Here is an 18,180-nt window from a genome sequence, read left to right on the forward strand (position 1 = left end):
TGTGCCCATGGGAATGATCTAGTCGATCAGCAAGAAACTCCGATGTACGTGCTGGAGGGAGGACCCTGGGAAGGCAAGGGAGGCGCGGGCACACACACCCGGTGGGTCGGCCTCCACAGCATGGCAGGTTATTGAGAGAAACAGGAGGGAAGGCAGAGTACGTGAGCACAGAGGCAGAGAAACTCTTCCAGTTTTTACATAGTCAACACCTGGTGAAGTGAAGCTGTATTTTTAAAATAATCTTCATCACGGAGTCCTCCTTGATTCCTCTCTGTCCTCACCTCCCACAGCCAATCCATCAACATATTCTGAGCCTGGCTAATTTTCATCGTATCCTCGTCATGTTCTTTTCTGAGGCACTGCCATCTCTTGCCTGGATTATTGCAATAGGCTTCTAAGTTGTCTTTCTGTCCCCATGCTCACTTCCCTGAAGAATGGTCATTCAAGGAGCTCCTGGGTGGCTCATTCGGTTAAGCTGCTGCCTTTGGCTCAGGTCATGATCCCAGGGTCCCAGGATCGAGTCCTACATTGGGTTTCCTGTTCAGTGGGAAGCCTGCTTCTCCCGTTATCTGCCACTCTCCCTGCTTGTGCTTTCTCTCTCTGACAAATAAATAAAATCTTTTTTTAAAAAAGAAACGGCTATGCAAAATATGAATTCGATTTTGCCATTTCATGCTAAAGACCCTCTTACGGATCCCCATTCCACAACAGAAGGTAGACGGTTATGGCATTCTCTGCCCCACGTGATCACGGCCCTGTCTACCCCTGCAAATTCACCCACTCTCACTCCATTTGACAGAATACCCTTCAGGCACACTGGCTGCCTTCAACAATAGTTGTTCCCAACTCAGGGACTCTGTGATTGTTTTGTCCTTGCTGATCCTTCTGTGTGGAATGCTTTTCCATGTAAATGTTGAGTGGCGGTCTCCTTCCTGTTCCTCATATCTCATTTTAAATGTCACCCACATAGAGGGACACCTGGCTCACTCAGTTGGTGGAGCATGCAGCCCTTGATCTCGGGGTCATGAGTTCAAGTCCCATATTGGGTATAGAGATTACGTAAAAATAAAATCTTTAAAAAAAATGTCACCTGCATAGAGAGGTCTTCCTTGACCATTGGACCATAAATAATCACCTAGTTATGACATCAAGAGTCTGATGCTTAACTGACTGAGCCACCAAGGTGCCTCTCTTAAGAGAAATTTCTTAAATACTCGTTGACTTGACAGATACCTTCCTTTGGTTTAGTCACTTCTGTTTTCAAGACTGCAATCAGATGGTCAGGATGCTGCAGTCCATCTTAGAAATGCATGAGGCTCTAGCTAATGCAATTGGCAGCAGCAGCAGTCCAAGCTGCCATCCTGTATAGAACATCTGGCCCAGTAGCAAATTCCTGACACCAGCCTGAGATAAGGCCTTACTGGTGAGGAAGAAATTCCTCCCTCTTTACCCTGAGCCCACAGAGCATAAATGTTACTATTGCTTAGGGCTTTGGTGACTGACCAGGCAACAATAAGGTTGATATTTAGGCAGAACACCAGACCTCTGTTGAACCAAAGCAAATGTTTTCATGTTTGAAGTAGTGTTCTTAGCAACTGAAACTTTTCCTGACGGTACAGATGGTCCCTGACTTACGATGGCTTGACTTAGGATTTTTCAACTTTACAATGGTGCAGAAATGATACGCATTTAGTACAAACTGTACTTTGAATTTTGAATGTTGATCTTTTCCTGGGCTAGCGGTATGTGGTACAGTCCTCTCTTGCAATGTTGGGCGGGGACAGTGAGCCACAGCTCCCAGTCAGCCACACAATCATGAGGTCAATAAGTGATACACTGACAGCCATTCTGTCCCCAGACAACCAGTCTCTTTGTCTCTCTCAGGACAGTCTTTAATACATTACATGAGCTACTCCACATTTTATTATAAAATAGGCCTTACGTGAGATGATTTTTCCCAGCTGTCAGCTAATGTAAATATCCTAGCATGTTTAAGGGAGGCCAAGTTAGGATGCTTGGTAGGTAGCTCAAGACAGCTGTGAAAATAGTCAATATCCACGTGACTCAATTCACATGTATACAGCTCTTCACTGGTGTTCAACCTCAAGGGCTCGTTCTATGTAAGGTAGGGGTGGATTGCCATTTCTATTTCATAGGTGGGGAAACTGAGTCTCAGAGAAGTTCTATGACTTGCTCTGGATGTCATGCCCTTGACTCTCTTATTCATGAATACATTCAACAGTGTTTGAAACTATGTTTGGTTTTCGGAAATGACCAAATGTCAGTTGGATCCAAGTGAAGCAAATTAAACAGATTCTCAGGGCTAGATAATACAGTTTCCAATGAGTAAATCTCTACAAGTTCTGGAAGGGGCCCTAGAGGCTATCCAGGCTGAAAATAAAACTTAAGAAGATCACATATGTACTCAAATGCCATTTGTTGTTTTTTGTTCGTTTAGGCAGATCCGTTCCATGCTAGATAAGAAATGTATCCCAACCTCCGCCACACACACCGGGCACAGAGAGGGAGCAGAGCTGGGAGACCAGCCACTCAAATCTTTGCCTCCCTGCCGAGACTTAAAGGTATAAACTGGGCTGTGTTAGCATGTTTCAAGGGAGTAGACTCTGCCATTTGTATGTTAATGAAAAACAAAGGAGAGGAGGAATCTCTCTGCCTTAAAAAGAGACCATTAGAAAACACAAGAGGTAATGAATGCGTCAGGTGTACGAAGACCTGGAGGAGCCAGTTGCCTCTCCTGGTAGCTGTTAGGCTGTGGAGAGTGGGCATCGCACCATTCATAACTGTAGTGCGCAAATTGGCACAGACCGAAGCCCAAGCAGCAAGCTGTTCCAGGTAGACCAGATGTCTTAAAGGGAGGCTGTCTTTCTACAAGTAAGCACCATGCCTGTTTCCTGTCATTGTCACTGCTGAATAACTAGGTCTTTGATAACTGGAATAATTTTTGATTGATAGCATTATCTTTTTTTTTAAGATTATCTATTTATTTATTTGAGAGAGAGAGAGCAAGTGAGAGCGAGCACAAGCAGGGGGAAGTAACAGAGGGAGAGGGAGAAGCAGACTCCCCGCTGAGCAGGGAGCCCAGTGCGGGGGGCCGATCCCAGGACCCTGAGATCATGACTTGAGCTGAAGGCAGGCGCTTCACCAGCTGAGTCACCCAGGTGCCCCAATAGCATTATCTTTTTAAGAAGAATAGCCAAACTGTTCTCAGAAGGAACTACTTTTTGAAAACACGTTCTCCAAAGGCATTGCTTTATGTCCCTTTCCCCATCAAGAGCTGGTCTTGTGCTGCCAGATGTGGACACAGAGATGAGGGACTGTGTCGGAGGCCCCTCTGTGGGAAAGGTAGAAAGCGTGAAGGGGCAAAGCAGCTGGCGAACGGGAGAGGGCCTTCACTGTGTTCACGGGCAATGGAAAGGAGGAGGAAGGATGTCCGGGATGGAGGAATGCTGGGGAGGCAGACAGATGCCAGGGAGAAGGCCAGAGACGGAACAGTACCCACTGGGGATGCTTGACCAGCATTGGTTTGACTGTGAATCTCAGCAGCATAAAATGCATTCATTCAACACAGACGTAGTGAGGTCCTTCTACTTCCAAGGAGCTATTCGAGGCATCTAGGATCCATCCATGAAAACAAGCAAGCAAACAAACAAAGCCAAGACACCCCGGCCCTTGTGGAGCCTTTATTCCAGCAAGAGCATCGGACAGGAAATAAGGAGCAGTAGACATAAAAATAAATTCTATAAAGCATTAGTGGGTGATAAGTGCTATGGAAACAAGACCCCCCCCCCGAATAAAAAACCACTAATGGGCCCTGGAATCCCAGACAGGGGGGCCTTGCAATTTTAAATAGGCTTTTCAGAGGTGGCCGGTTGGAAGTGGTCTTTGTGCAAATGCTCGATGTGGTGAAGGAGCTGTTCATGCCAGCATCTGAGGGAAGAACATTCCAGGCTGAGGCAACAACTATTGCAAGGAGCCAAAGCTGGGAGGCTACCTGCGGAGTTTGAAGACTAGCAAGGAGGCTGGTGTTGCGGGGGCTCAGTTAGTGTTGAAGGGAGTAGACATGGCAGAGAGTGAGGCGGGGAGGAAGAGAGAGGTCAGAGAGCTCAAGGGCTAGGCATCGAAAGCCTTCTTGGTCGCGGTCACGGAGGAGCACCAACTTCCGCTCAAAGGGGACCGGAGAGCTTTCGTGGAGTTTCAGTTGGACAAGTAACCTTGCCCGACACACATTTAAAATGCATCTCTCCATCGCGTACGTGGAGTAGAGATGGTGGCATAAAAAGAAAAGATTTCTCTTTTTTAAATGCGTTGCCTTACTTATATGACAGGGTTGCTATGAGACTCAAATGCAAAAATGCTTTAAAAAAGGTACAGGACAGTACAGACCCAACTAGCTATTTTGCAAGACAGTGGGGGGTTCACAAGCCCAGGTCCCTCTTGCCTCCTCCGATGCTGCGAGGTGACCCCATCTGTGAGATGAAACTAGCCTGTCTGCAAGGAGCTGAAGGAAAATTGATCCTATTTATTTTTTAAATCATGTAATTTTATGCCCGGCTTTCACATCATTTAGATTTTTTTTCCTGATTGCTAGTGATTTTATGTTTCCTTTTGGAAAGAAATGCCTTTAAAACAACAAAGTGCAGGTATTAGGCTCCCATACTGGAGACTTGAAAAACAGCAACAGACCCGGCAAGGAGCAGAAGTCTGGGAACTTTAAACCTATTTCCTTTTCCCTAATCCCCTCCGAGAGCTAGAAGCGCACTGGCCAGATCCTCCAACATTTCGGGGGTGGTATCTCTTGTTCGCAGTGGCCCTGCCATCAGGTGAACGTTTCTGGGTGGGAGAGCACACACTTTGTGTGGCCATCTGACCTTCAGAGAGTCTGGGGAGAGATTTTAAAGGATTGGGGAGAAGAGGCCTGGAGACTCCAAGAGAAAGAAGAAGAAGAGGCCCGGAGAAGCCTGAGGCTCCGGGGACGGAGAACTGAGTTAATGAAGAGCGCTGATTACCCGAGATAATTATGTAAAAGAGGAGGGTAGGAGTTCTACATGGCTGCAACTTGGAGTTTACTCTGCCTAAGGTGAGTGTTTATGTTTCCGTGGTTTTGTTTTTATGAGTAAGGTTTTTTGGCTTTGTTTTTTGTTGGTTTTTTTTTCCCCCTTCTGTACTGGCTGCTCCATTGGAGAAAGCATCTCAGCTCTGCCTTCCAGACCCCGTTCTCATCCCTTCTCTTTCTTTAGATTCTGAAGCCCATTCAGAATCCTCTCCCCCCTACTGGCGTCTGGGACCCCCATCTCCGAACCCCTGTAGTGACAAGCAGCCAGGCGTACCCCCGCCCCTCCGACTGCCTCCCGTTCTTATTTTCTGATTTCTCCAACGCTCCCCCGGTGCTGCTGTCCAAAGACACACCTTCCCAGGCAGCCCAGCTGTCGCGTCTAGCTCCAGTGGTTGGGGGGAAGCGGTGGGACCTCTGTGCTCTCCAAACCAAGCCCGCCGTGCTGGGCATCTCCCTCCCCTTCCCCTTGACAAACCACCCAGCCCGGATCATCCCTGCTCCTTCCCTTCGCTAGTTTTGGTTTATGGAACATACCAAGGCTTTGGGCAACCTGCAGTTGCACGGCTCTCCTTTGGTTTGGGGAGGGAGGGGGTAGCGTTCACCGTCCCCGGTGTGCCCGAGACTGTTAGATCAATCTTTCAGATCTGGAGGCACACGCAGCTGGTGACAGGAGAGCCCCCCCCCTCCCCGCGGGTGGGGGTGGGGAGAGGAGAAGGGACTCAGCTTGGGGAAGGAGGCAGGGAGGCAGCTGCAGTGCCGCGAGGGGTGCGTGCGCGTGTGCCAGGCTCGCCCGCCGCCTCCCGGCTCAGTCTGCGCTCCTCCGCACGCGGGGCAGCCGGGCCGGCGGGCTGAGGAGCCGGAGCAGCGCCCCTCGCCCGGGCCTCGCCTCCCCGGGGCGCCCGGCAGTCCCCCAGGCCAGGGCACACCACCCGGGGCCACGCTCCCCACCCCCGCCCCTCGCACCCTCCCTGGCCCCCCCTTCTCCATTGAGTTTTCCAACACGGGCGCCCGTCAATGGTCCTGCTCGGGGATGCACACGCAGCTCACGGCCGGAGGGGGGTAGCAGCCACCGCCTCCAGGTGCGGGCTCTCCAGGTCCGCCGCCGCCACCCGCTGTCGCCGCCACTCGAGCCCCGGGGCGCGCTGAGGTCCCGGCCGGCCATGGGGCTGCCGTTGCTGGCGTGAGAAGGGGCGCCGCAGCCTCCGAGCTCGGGGTGCCCGGCTGCCTGCATGGATGTCTTCAGCTTTGTGAAGATTGCAAAGCTCTCGAGGTAGGGGCTGCGCCGGTTCCTTTGCACCCGGGGCCGCCGCAGCCGGCAACTTGGTGCTTTATTTTTCGGGAGGCTTGGGGAGAAGCAAAAGCTGGAGAGAGCAGCGGGGCTTAAGAAAGGACTGAAACCAGGTGGCCAGGGGCTGCTGCTGGCCAGGGGCTGCTGCGTTCAACTTATCTCCCACTGGCTGGTGGGGCTTGTGTATCGTAGGCTGGAGACCACACACACACACACACACACACACGCACCCTCCGGCACACACCAATATTCATGACAGTTTGTTTTCCCTTAGGAAAAGCCCCAGTGGTGCTTGGGGTCACATGTATAATTCAGGGCCAGGAGAAGGTGGTTGTAATTGCTACTGCTAGGGAAAGCCAGAAGTGCTTAGAGTTTGGGTCCCTGCTTCCCAAGCAGCAGTGACCAGAAGTGGCCCCTGGCCTCCACCCCCTAAATTAGACCTCCACACCCTGAAAACTCAGCCTGTACGCTGACCTGGGAAGTTGTCCCGTGTTCCTAGCAGTGACCTAGATGCCGAAGGCAGGGAGCCGGAAGAGAGAGACCTTTAGCCTGTCTTTGGGTAACTGTGTAGTCCCCAAGCCTCGAAAGATTTAGAAATTTGCTTCCAAGTGGCCATGTTGTCGAAACAGAAAAAGAGTCATCAATTCAGGCAGATTCCTCCGGCAGGGCTGATCGAGGAAGCGTATTTCCACTCTGGCTGCCTAGGTAATACCTGGTCAGAGCATTCGCCTTAGGTTTTCTGCCCTGCTTATGCTTCCAAAGTCTTTGGAGCCCGGGACGTAGGTCTGTGTTTCTGCCAGCACGGCATTAACCGGCAGGTGCGTGGTGGGAGAAATCTCAGAAGCCCCCACGCTCCATGTCCTCCCCCTACGTCTGTGGAAGGACGAGCCTCCTGCCCCTTGAGCTCGGCTCTCCCCGTACCAGTTACCACCACTGCCTTAGGACTTTTCCAGGATGTTTAGACTTCCTTGCAATTGCGAGAGAATAATCCCAGGGTTGCCTTTATTCCTCAGGGTCAGGGTGGGCTGTGTGGCTTGCAGCAGGCGAAGGAGAACGGCCTCCGAGAGCCACAATCAGAAATGCCTGTGGGCTTTGACCGGCTCCCTTCCATCCGGGCCATTTCAGATCAGTTGGGTCTGCGTGTTGCCTTTCAGCTGTGCCTTTCCCCGGCATCCACAGGTCTTCCTCTGCTCCTCTGGCCCATGTCCACCTTCCCTCTCTGTTCACGTGAGTCAGTCTTCATGTCACGGCAGAGTTTCTGGGGAGAGGACCCCACCGTGACTTAGTCTGGGTAGACGTGAGCTATACGGCTGATGGGCATATATGTCTTGGAGCAGCCCACGAAGAGGTGTTGCCCCGCACGTCAGAAGACGGATACGTCAAACGGTGCAGGATTGTAGTGTGGCAAATGGTTTGGTTTCACGTCAATATCATAGAGGGCCGTGGCTTCACACCTCCGTTCTGTTAACTTCCTGCATGCTTCTGCCTCTGGCGGGTTTATAAACAGCTGTCGAATCACAAACCGTGGACGGTAAAGGGCTGTGAGCAACAGTTTAGTGATTGCCTGGTGCCGTCTGTGTGATTGCCTGGTGCCGTCTGTGTGATGGACAGAGATTGCCCAAGGGAAAGAGAAGTTCACCGGCATCGTTGAGAGTAACCAAGATATGGATTTTGGTGGCCTCGAATGCTAAAAGTGATCAGTGTTAAAAAGAAAACACAAATAATCTAGAGCCTGGATTTAGTCCTCAAACTTTGGAGTCTGGAAGAGGACAGTACTGTATGTCAGTGAAAAGATGGTTTATATTCATTTTACTAAATTCCGGGATGCCTTCGTGATATTCACAAATCTGAGTTTTTGCAAAACCCAAGCCAGGCTGTGGGGGATTAGTATCTTATTTTAAAGAGAGGTTAAAATTTAGTAAATGAGTGTGAATTTCACTTTCTGTCCTTAACATGATCCAAATAGAGTGTTTATTCTAAAGAGAGAAGCTGCACATGTTCTGAGCTTATGTGCCCATTAAGAAATCTTCCATCCATAGGCATTCTTCCTGTGGCTCCGTGTGAGCTCAGCCATGGTCCCCAAGCTGAAGTAGCAGAACTTCCCCAGGTACGACCCCAAGCTGAAGTAGCTGGTGGAGGGGGTCACCAGCCCGCAGAAACACATGTTTACAGCTGCTGCTCCTTGCCCTTGTAGGAATGGTCTTGTGCATGTGTTTTAAACACTGTTTCAGAAATCAAGTTCTTTTCTCAAAGGTGCAGTGTAAAAGTGCTTACACTGCAGGATTTTCCTGATTTCGGAATGGATAATCTTCCTAAAGGATTTAGCTTTGATCAGCATGCTTACTTGAGTGCTTAAAATTCTCGTGGTTTAGGGGTGAACACACACAGTTACCCCGGGCCTGCGCCTTGTCTTTGGTTCCCAAGAACTTGAGTTTCTAAATGTCGATTTGGAAAGCATTTGCTGGGGAGAGCATACCTGCTATTTGCTGAATGTCCTGTTTGTGAGTAAAGACACTGGTAATTACAGAGAATTATTGAGCGAGCACGAGTCCATGCTGGAATTAACGGAGTATTTTGACTTCTCAAAGTACCCACTTTTAACCACTTGTTCCCAGGATCTCTGTCCTTTCATTCACGTGGGGGGGGAAAAAAAGCAGAATTCAAATTCCCCTTTAGGAATTCAGTACCACCTTAGGGTCGCCGTTTTACACCAATGCTGCTGAGCCCCGGAAGAGCTGGCTGGTTGTGACCCTTGATGGTACCCGTTGTGGGTGGTGCAATGTATGGCGGTTCTATCTGGAGATGTTTGTTCTTGTTCTTCTAATTTTCTGGTTATTAAACTGTTTGATAGTTTACATGCAATTTTACTTCCTGGTTTCCTTGGTAACACTTATATATCATTTTTCATCCTGGTAGATGAGAGCATTACAGATGATTGCCTTATAAACCAGTAATAGTAGAAAAATAGGCATCTATTTCTATTGTTACTGCTCTTCGTATCGACGATTTCATTTGTAAACCAGATGCACTCTTTGAAATGTTTATAGGAGAATGCAGTTCAGTAGAAAAACATATGATTCTGCCCCCTTCGCCTGAGGGAAGTGATGTGAAACCCAAAACTCACAGGGGTGTTATTAAACGGAGGGCCGCTTTTGGGGATTATTGAATAGCTTAACTTTATGTCTCTTCTTGATGCAAAACGGCACACTTTGAGATAATGATTGGGTCCCAGCTATTAATATGAAGATTATTCCTTATAGTGGTCGGTAAATTTGGAGGCTGCTCTGTTTCACATCATCATGTGGTTGCATGGGCTGTTTTGTGGCAAAGAATGGTGACTGATATCTGTAATAATAATTTTGTTACAAGTGTCATACGCTTGAGGAAGAATAAAACTATATATTTAGAGTTTCCTCAGACTCTTCCGTAAAACCTCTTTAAAGACTACTAAACTTCTGCTTTTCACCTTTCCCTTGTTCAGAATTAAGTATTCCCTGGGGGAGAAGGGGAGTTAAGGTAGCAATGCGAAAGGTCCTATTTTTCGCATCTCCTCTCTTTTTATCTGAATAATTGCATCAATATTGCCGATAATAGTGAGCTCTCAAGGCTAGCAACCAACCCCCCCCCAAAGACTCTGGATTTGAATTTTATTAAAAATGCTGCTTGCTCGTCATCTGAGTCCTTTCCGAGTTCTGCTGATTTTTGTGGCTGTCAGGAGGTGAAATGATGAACAGTTTCATAACAGAACTAGATTCCTGTTTTAGGAATATTTAACTCTAGTTTCCCAGGGGTTGCTAGTTTGCAGCTGTGAAAGTCTAGTTGTTAGCAGTTCTGGAGGGAAGATGTCTAATTCAGGCTATATACCATTTCAAGTCTCTCTCTCTTTCTTCCTCTCTCCCCTCTCCCTCTCCTTCTCTGTCTCTTTCTCCCTTTCTCTCTTTGGGGCAAGTGAATTTCACCTGCTTGCTATCAGAATTTCATATAGATAGTCACCTGCAGTGAAATTTTCTTATACTTTAAATGCATGACGTCAAAATTTTCACTTTCTGCTTATGGACCTTAACAGCTATTCATTCTCTCTTTACACACACACACACACACACACACACACACACACACACACACGTACTGTTCAATCTTATTACTTTAATATTCCATTTGGCATTTGCCATGGGAGTTTACTTGTGAGAAAATATATGTAATTGATGAGCTAGGAGTTTATCTTTAAGAATTGACAACAGGGGCACCTGGGTGGCTCAGTTGGTTAAGCATCTACTTCTGGCTCGAGTTGTGATCCCGGGGTCCTGGGATCCGACCCCACATCGGGCTCCCTTCTCACCGGGGAGCCTACTTCTCCCTCTCCCTCTGCTCCTCCCCTGCTCATGTTCACTCTCTCTCTCTCTCTCTCTCACAAATAAATACATAAAATCTTTTTTAAAAAGAAGAATTGACTTAAAATCACTGATTTCATACTTGTCTCAATAAGGAAAATTGAGAGCATTTTCGAGTTTTTGAGAATATGACCCCCAAACCTACTAACCTTACCATCAAATGATCTTGAACTTTGGGAGCTAATCATAGCAAGGAAAGAGAAGTATGTAAATAGGTTAAACTAGGAGTTGGCAAACTATGGCCTGTGGGCCAGATCTGGCTTGCTGACTGTTTTGGTATAGAATGTGAGCTAAGAATGGTTTTTAAAATTAAAAATTGTTTTAGTGGTTAAGAAAAAAATCAAAAGAATAGTATGCAATTAAAGTGTCAGTGTTTGTAAATAAAGTTTTATTAAAACACAGCTGGGCTGGGCACCTGGGTGGCTCAGCCGGTCAAGCATCTGCCTTCAGCTTAGGTCGTGATCTCAGGGTCCTGGGATCGATCGATCCCTGCAGCAGGCTCCCTGCTCAGCAAGGAGCCTGCTTCTCCCTCTGCCTCTGCCTCTCTCTCTCTCTCTGTCTCTCATGAATAAATAAATAAAATCTTTAAAAAAGAAAACACAGCTAAGCTCATGCATTCCATATTGTCAGGGACTACATTTACTGTACAACACCAAAGTTTAATAGATACTGACAAGACCTTATGGCCCACAAGGCCTAAAAGACTTACTATCTGGTCTTTCATAGAAAGTTTACTAACCTCGGGGTTAAACAATACCCTTTCCTGTTTTTTTCTTCTTTACATCGCTGACACATGTGTGTGGGCACAAGTACAACCAATTACACACTGTCAAAGAACAGTGAAGCCAGACATTACTTAAAGCAGTAAGGACAGATTTTCATCAGTACCACAGTATTTTAATAGGGAAAAGAGTCCAGTGTAAACTCAACACAACTTCGATGTGTACAGGGGGGACTGGGCATTTTAAAGGGACAGGGAGGACCTAGGGAAGGGGATCAGCTGGAGCTTGGTAGAGGCAGGAAGTGAAAAAAAGTACCAAAACCAAGGAGGAGATTGGTTCATGTGAATCCCATCCGAGTTTGCTAAGGACACTTATCCAAGGTAGGCTCCTACCCTCCCACTGAAGCTGGGGGATAGGGGCCCTCTCTTCAGGTGTTGGCTGGAACAAACAGTAAATTCTTTTAGCAGCCTTGAATTTTCTCAGGCAGGCCCGTTAGGGGGGTGGGGGTGGGAGGTTGGAGTCATCCTAGGGATGTGTGGCCTTGAGCTGTTAGAAACTGAGTTAGTATTTGTTCAAGTCCTGGTAGACCAAGGTTGAGGCCTAGTCGAGAAGGGGCTCAAAGGAACCTGGCAGGAGTTTGGTTAAGGAAAGAAACTTTGCCAATATAAAATGTAGCATATCGAGTGCATGAATTCCCTAACGTACATTCACAATTCATGTAGACTTATCTTTATTTAAACTTCTGATCTCAGATTACTTATTTAACGGTTGGACGTCGACCATGAGAAGTGAACGTAATTGCTCTACTGGTGTTTGATGCACTGGGGACAATTCGGAGTACTTCTTCTTTGGTCACTAGGTGGGCCTGCTATCTTTGTGTTGGGGAGTTAGTTACTCGTGAGAGTGATGCTTGCCTCCCACAGGCCTTTAAACTCCTAGCTTCACATGGGTGGAAAAAGAGTGGGCAGTCATATTTGTACAGCCTCAACCGACATGTGCCCACAAGCTGATAAACAAGTCCATGGGAGAATGCCTGGTATTTCCTTACAGTACACTTGAGCCATCTGGTGCTAATGGCTGATGACCTTCATTCATCTTTTTCCAAATGGAAAGAAAACTAGATAAGTGGGTTTAGTCGTGGGCGGAGGACTGGATATAGGCTGTATTAATTTGGAGTTGAGTTCAACTCAACTTTCTTATGATCTGATTGAGCGCATTGTAATGAAAAACCAGAGGCTACCTTTAGTTCAGCCCAGCGAAAACATCTCAAAAGTATGCTGCCTTGCTTCTGAGCAATTGAGGTCATTATGTACTAAAGCTGCGAAAACTATCTACAAGAAATCTAAGCCTGAGTTTTAGATAACAAAGTTAGCATTCCCGTTTTTTTCCTGGCAAAGAGATAGGAAGGTTTTCCTGCCTGAATTCTTCTTTCAGAAATATATTTTCAAGTATAACTTACAGGATTCGGCATACAATAAATACTCTGTACTAAATAATGAGTGAGGAAAGTTCTCATACCTCTTGCAAATAAATTCTCATCATTTGTTTAGCTGAGCAATTATCATGGTCAGTAACTCGGAAATGAAAAGGAATACATACGTTAAAAACAAATGGCCTGCTTTGGGACTGGGTCTTGGAGAATAAACTTTTATTTCTGTTTCAACCTTTGGAGCATTTATTTTTTCTGTGATTGGTGGTTAAAAAGTCACCAACATGGACTTCTAAGAAATCTGTGTGTTACTGCTATGAGCTCCACGAGCTAACTTAGGTTTGTGCTAAATGGGTTTTTATAGATGTCAGGGAAGTTTTTATTTCGGGAATTCCTTTTTGAACGATAGGAAAATACTATCGTTTCTATGAAAGAAATGTTTGTCAGGTTTGAGAAGGAAAAGTGATTTTCCTGCAATTGCGGTTTATGAGAGGGTTTTACTTTTTTACGTGGTCATTTTCCTATGTTCCATAAATCATGTGAGGTTTGCTTAATGGAAAACGAGGATGTGATAATCTTCTGACAATGACGAGCTTTAAAGAAAATAGGCCGAAGTTCATAAAATTGCGAAACTTGGCGCAGCGCGTGTAGGACGGAAGGCATTTCCAGACTTAGCCGGCACGACCCTGGACTAGCCGAGGAGGGACTGCTCTGGTGGAGAACGTGAGGCCATCTGGCTAATTCGTGGCTGCGGTGCTGGTTCTGCAGCAGAGCGGACAGTTAACCGGGGCGACTTTACAACCGCCCATCTGACTTCGCAGCCCGCGTCGCAAGTCCTTGAGGTGTCCACCTGAATCGTGGCACAGGGCAGTGTTCCCTAATGTGGCCTGGGCCACCCGACTTGTTTACCTTGCTTTTATTTTTATGTGCTTATTTTCTCAGAGCTTTGCTGCCAGATTTTGTGAACCAAGTTTTATTGGAACACAGTCGTGCTCATTTGGTTGTAGACTGTCTGTGGTGGCTTGTGGCAGGGCTAAATAGCGGGGACAGAGACCACATGGCTTGCAAGGCCTACAGTATTCACTCTCTGCCCTCAACAGGAGTATTTTACTGTTCTTCCTGGAACTCAGTACTCAGATTCCCCTTTGGGGTCAGAGTGGGGTTCCCTGGATGTCTGCCCGTTTTGCTGGGAAGGGGAGGGGTAGAATGTGGATGGGGGGCACGCCACCCCCAGCCATTCTGGCCATCTTTTCTCGGGGGGGGGTTGCCTCTTAGCACTCATCATACCACTCGAGGGTGAATTTAATTTTCTTTTCTTGTAAAGATTTTATTTGTTTACTGGAGAGAGACAGGAGGCAAGAGCACTAGCAGGGGGAGGGGCAGAAGGAGAGGGACAAGCAAACTTCCTGCTGAGTGGGAAGCCCACTCTGTCCCAGGACCCCAAGATCATAACTTGAGCTGAAGTCAGACACTTAACCGACTGAGCCACCCAGGGGCTCCTGGAAGTTTTCTAAAGCGTGAAACTGATCTCTGTACTCCTTAATGACCTTAGGACAAAATCCCCATTCTTTAGCTCAGCCTGTTGGGGTTGGCCCTGTCTTCTTTGGCCACCTTATTTCTGGACGTTTGTGATTTTTCTTTCCCAGCCTTAACTCCTACTCAACCCCCAAACACGGATGTGCACACATTTTTACATACAAGCACACAAGTACATACACCCCTACCCCTAGCTGTGTTGAAATTTTCATTTATTTTTTTTAATGCATTTGTTTTTTTATGTTGACCTTTTTTTTTTTTTTCCTAAAGACTCCATTTATTTGTCAGAGAGAGAGAGAGAGAGACAGCACACAATCAGGAAGAGTAGCAGGCAGAGGGAGAAGCAGGCTCCCCACTGAGCAAGGAGCCTGATGTGGGACTCGATCCCACGACCTAAGGATCATGACCTGAGACAAAGGCAGATACTCAACTGACTGAGCTACCCAGCTGTCCAAATGTTAAACTTTCTATAAGTCCTAAATGATGTCACACCTCTGGGCTTTCATTCTGGCTGGAGCACTCTACCTTGCCTCCTTTTCACTGGAAAAAGTCCTGTTTGTCTTTTATGTTGGAGGGGGATTTTTGGTTTGTTTTTGTATGTTTGAGTTTTCGATCTGAGGTTGTTCCAGTTTCCTTCTCCCAACTTCCCACTCCTGGGTGGAGTGGCTGACTAGTCTTCCGTTAGTTTAGATAGCCTAACTGCTTCAGTGGGTCAGCCCCTCGGTTAGCGGCTTATCTCTGCTGACTTGGAGCCCCAAACAGGTGTTCCTGATGGAGCGACTCTGAGACATGCTCAGAGAACCTGCGAGATGGAAGCTCTCTCCTCTTCAGCCGGAGAGTCCGGGTGGCCCTGGCCATCCATATTCAGCTGACAGATGAGGGGCGAGAAACAGGGGAGGTTGGCTGGGAGGTTTGGGAAAGCCATGTCTGGAACCGAGTCTGTCATTCTGCCCACGCTCCGTTTACCAGGACCCTGGTTACGCCTCACTGCAAGGATCCCTGGGAAATTGAATCCAGCTGTGCGCCCTCTCTGCTGCACATCCTGGGTTCTGACTTCATCCTACCAAGTTATGCCCTATGTGCTCGATGGCTCTTCGTCCCCGATTCCTGAACCCTTCCTAAATCCGGGCCTCTTCTGTGTGGCATAGCAGTGCCTCCTGCCGGAGGGGGAATGACCTTCCCGGCCTCACTGCTGTGGGGCTGGTGACTTGCTTTGGCCCCCAGAAGGTGGGCCGGGGTCACAGAGGATCGGTTTTGCCAGAAGGCCTTAAGAGGCAGCGTGCGTTTCTTTTTTGCTTCTAGCATCGCTGTAGCAAGAACAGCCTGGGGTAGTGTGTTGGTCGCAGAAGCTAGATTTCACACGACGCAGCACCGTCCTGCAGACCCGCGAGCAGGAAAACACGCTATGGGTCGGCTGGCGCGGAGCTTTGGGTCATCTGTTACACAGCATTATTGTGGCAGTAGTTGACCAGGATGCAGTGTATTATAATTCAGTCCTTAATTTTGTATTATTTGAGCTTCTTTATGGGACCCCTCCTTGGTTCAGAGTAGATACTAAGGATTGGGTGCGTTAGGAATGAAGCGGAGGGAAACCACGCTGCATGGCACGCGCCATCCCAGCTCGGGCTGCTGTCGCCTCCACTGGGCAGATCGACAGCTCCTGATCTGGGGAATCTGCCTCCAGGACTTGTGCCCATGGGACACTAGGCAGGGAACCACGGCCTGCCACGGCGACGGCAGCCAGAACCTCTCCTTCGACGCTTGTTTCCTTTCCCTCCGCTCCAGTCCTGAGAGTCCTAGTCTCCAATGACACACATTATCGCTCTACCACTGCAAGAGAATTTCCATGCTGTCTGTAACGTCCTTAAAGATTGGATCATGAGACTTTTGTGTACTTAAATGTCCTAGTAAAGAATCGATGATCGGGATATCTTGCATACGAGACACTGAGTAAATGAAATAACTGGGAAGTGAACTACTCACTATACTAAATGACAGGCACTGTCTTGCTAACGTGCACCTATGTAGGGGCGCCCCACTGACTCAGTGGGCGGAGCATGTGACTCCTGATCTCAGGGTTGGGAGTTCCAGCCCCATGCTGGATATAGAGAGTACTTAAAAATCTTAAAAAAAAATTTTTTTTTTTTAAATAAAGTGCATGTATTTGACCTGGACTTAGTTTTTATATTGCCTTTTAAAATGTCACACCGGGGGCACCTCGGTGGCTCTGTTGATTGGGTGTCTGCCTTTGGCTCAGGTCATAATCTCAGGGTCCTGGGATCGGGCCCGCACTGGGCTCCCTGGTCAGCAGGCGAGTCTATTTCTCCCTCTCCTTCTCCCTCCGCCCCTGCTCATGCTCTTTCTCTTGCTCACTCTCTCTCTCTCAAATAAAGAAGTAAAATCTTTTTTTAAAAAAAGAATTTTTAAGGATATGAAAACATTTTTGTAAAAATGTTATGTGTAGACTTGTATATATATGATACTATGTAAAATAATCGGAAAGGTTAAAGAAAATAGATAACTGGACACCTGGGTGGCTCAGTTGGTTGGGTGTCTGCCTTTGGGATTATGACTTAAGCCGAAGGCGTCTGCCTTCGGGATGCTTAAACAACTGAGCCACCCAGGGGCCCCTCATTAAACATTCTTTATAAATAAGGGCACCCGAGTGTCTCAGTTGGTTAAACGTCCTCCTTCGGCCTCAGGTCATAATCCCAGGGTCCTGAGATCAAGCCCCAGTTTGGGTTCCCTGCTCAGCAGGGAGTCTGCTTCTCCCTCTCCCTTTGCCCTCCAACCCATATGTGTTCTCTCTCTCTCTTGCGGTCTCTCTCAAATAAATAAAATCTTTTTAAAAATTCCTTATAAATAAAATACATAGCAACACTTGCTACAGTATAGTGAATGACCTCTTATTTAATTAAAATTTTGCCTTGGACAAACACTGTGATGCAATAAACATCCTTACAGCCAAGTCTTTGGATTATCAGCCTTTTTAATGACATTAATAATAGCATGCTGAATATTTCAAAACTCATTAAAGTCTGAAGGTAGTTTGAGATGCCATTAAGTGATATTCAGATTTTATGCTAAAATTATGGACATTCTAGATATTGGAATGGACGAGCAGAATCTGTCCTGGATGGGAGCCTCATGACAAGACCAGAAGCAGTTGGTGATGGGCCAAGCTTGAGTAGTGATGGTTGGGACTTCAGGTTGATTTTGAGCAAGTCGAGCCTTTGTTTCCCCAAATTGTACAGTGGAGAAATTGTGTAATAGTCTCTCTAAATTTAATTCTATTTCTAAAATGCCATCATTTTTCCATAGAATAAGTAGATTCTAAAAAACACATCTATGAGAACTTAGATTAAAATAGCATGGGGGCACCCGGGTGGCTCAGTCATTAAGCATCTGCCTTCAGCTCAGGTCATGATCCCAGTGTCCTGAGATCAAGCCCCATATTGGGCTCCCTGCTCGGCCGGCAGCCTGTTTCTCCCTCTCCAGCTCCTGCATGCTTGTATTCCCTCTCTCACTATCTCTCTCTGTCATAAACAAATAAGATCTTTAAAATAAAAATAGCATGAAACCCTATGCAGTTGTAAAAAATAAAGGAAAAAAGAACAATCCGTGCAGTGATTTCAAATGATCTCCAGGGGTGCCTGGGTGGTTCAGTTGGTTAAGCGTCTGCCTTTGGCTCAGGTCATGATCCCAGCATCCTGGGATCGAACCCCGCTGAGTAGGGAGCC

At 47.3% G+C, this 18,180-nt stretch overlaps 1 protein-coding gene across 3 annotated transcripts in view; it reads left to right on the forward strand.

The window, feature by feature from the left end:
- Positions 1–18,180, forward strand: part of FRMPD4 (FERM and PDZ domain containing 4) — an 854,311-nt gene that overhangs the window by 299,719 nt on the left and 536,412 nt on the right. Inside the window, exon 1 of one of the 3 annotated variants that reach the window (XM_032329884.1) lies at positions 4,667–5,098. The exons of 1 other annotated variant lie outside the window; for it this stretch is intronic. In XM_032329884.1, coding sequence (XP_032185775.1) covers positions 5,067–5,098 — 32 coding nt within the window. In that variant the 5' untranslated portion in view covers positions 4,667–5,066. Of the gene's footprint in view, positions 1–4,666; positions 5,099–5,837; positions 6,345–18,180 lie in introns of those variants that run through there. One more of the 3 variants, XM_032329883.1, reaches the window with a different exon arrangement.

This window comes from Mustela erminea, chromosome X (genome assembly GCF_009829155.1).
Source record: "Mustela erminea isolate mMusErm1 chromosome X, mMusErm1.Pri, whole genome shotgun sequence".
NCBI lineage: Eukaryota > Metazoa > Chordata > Mammalia > Carnivora > Mustelidae > Mustela > Mustela erminea.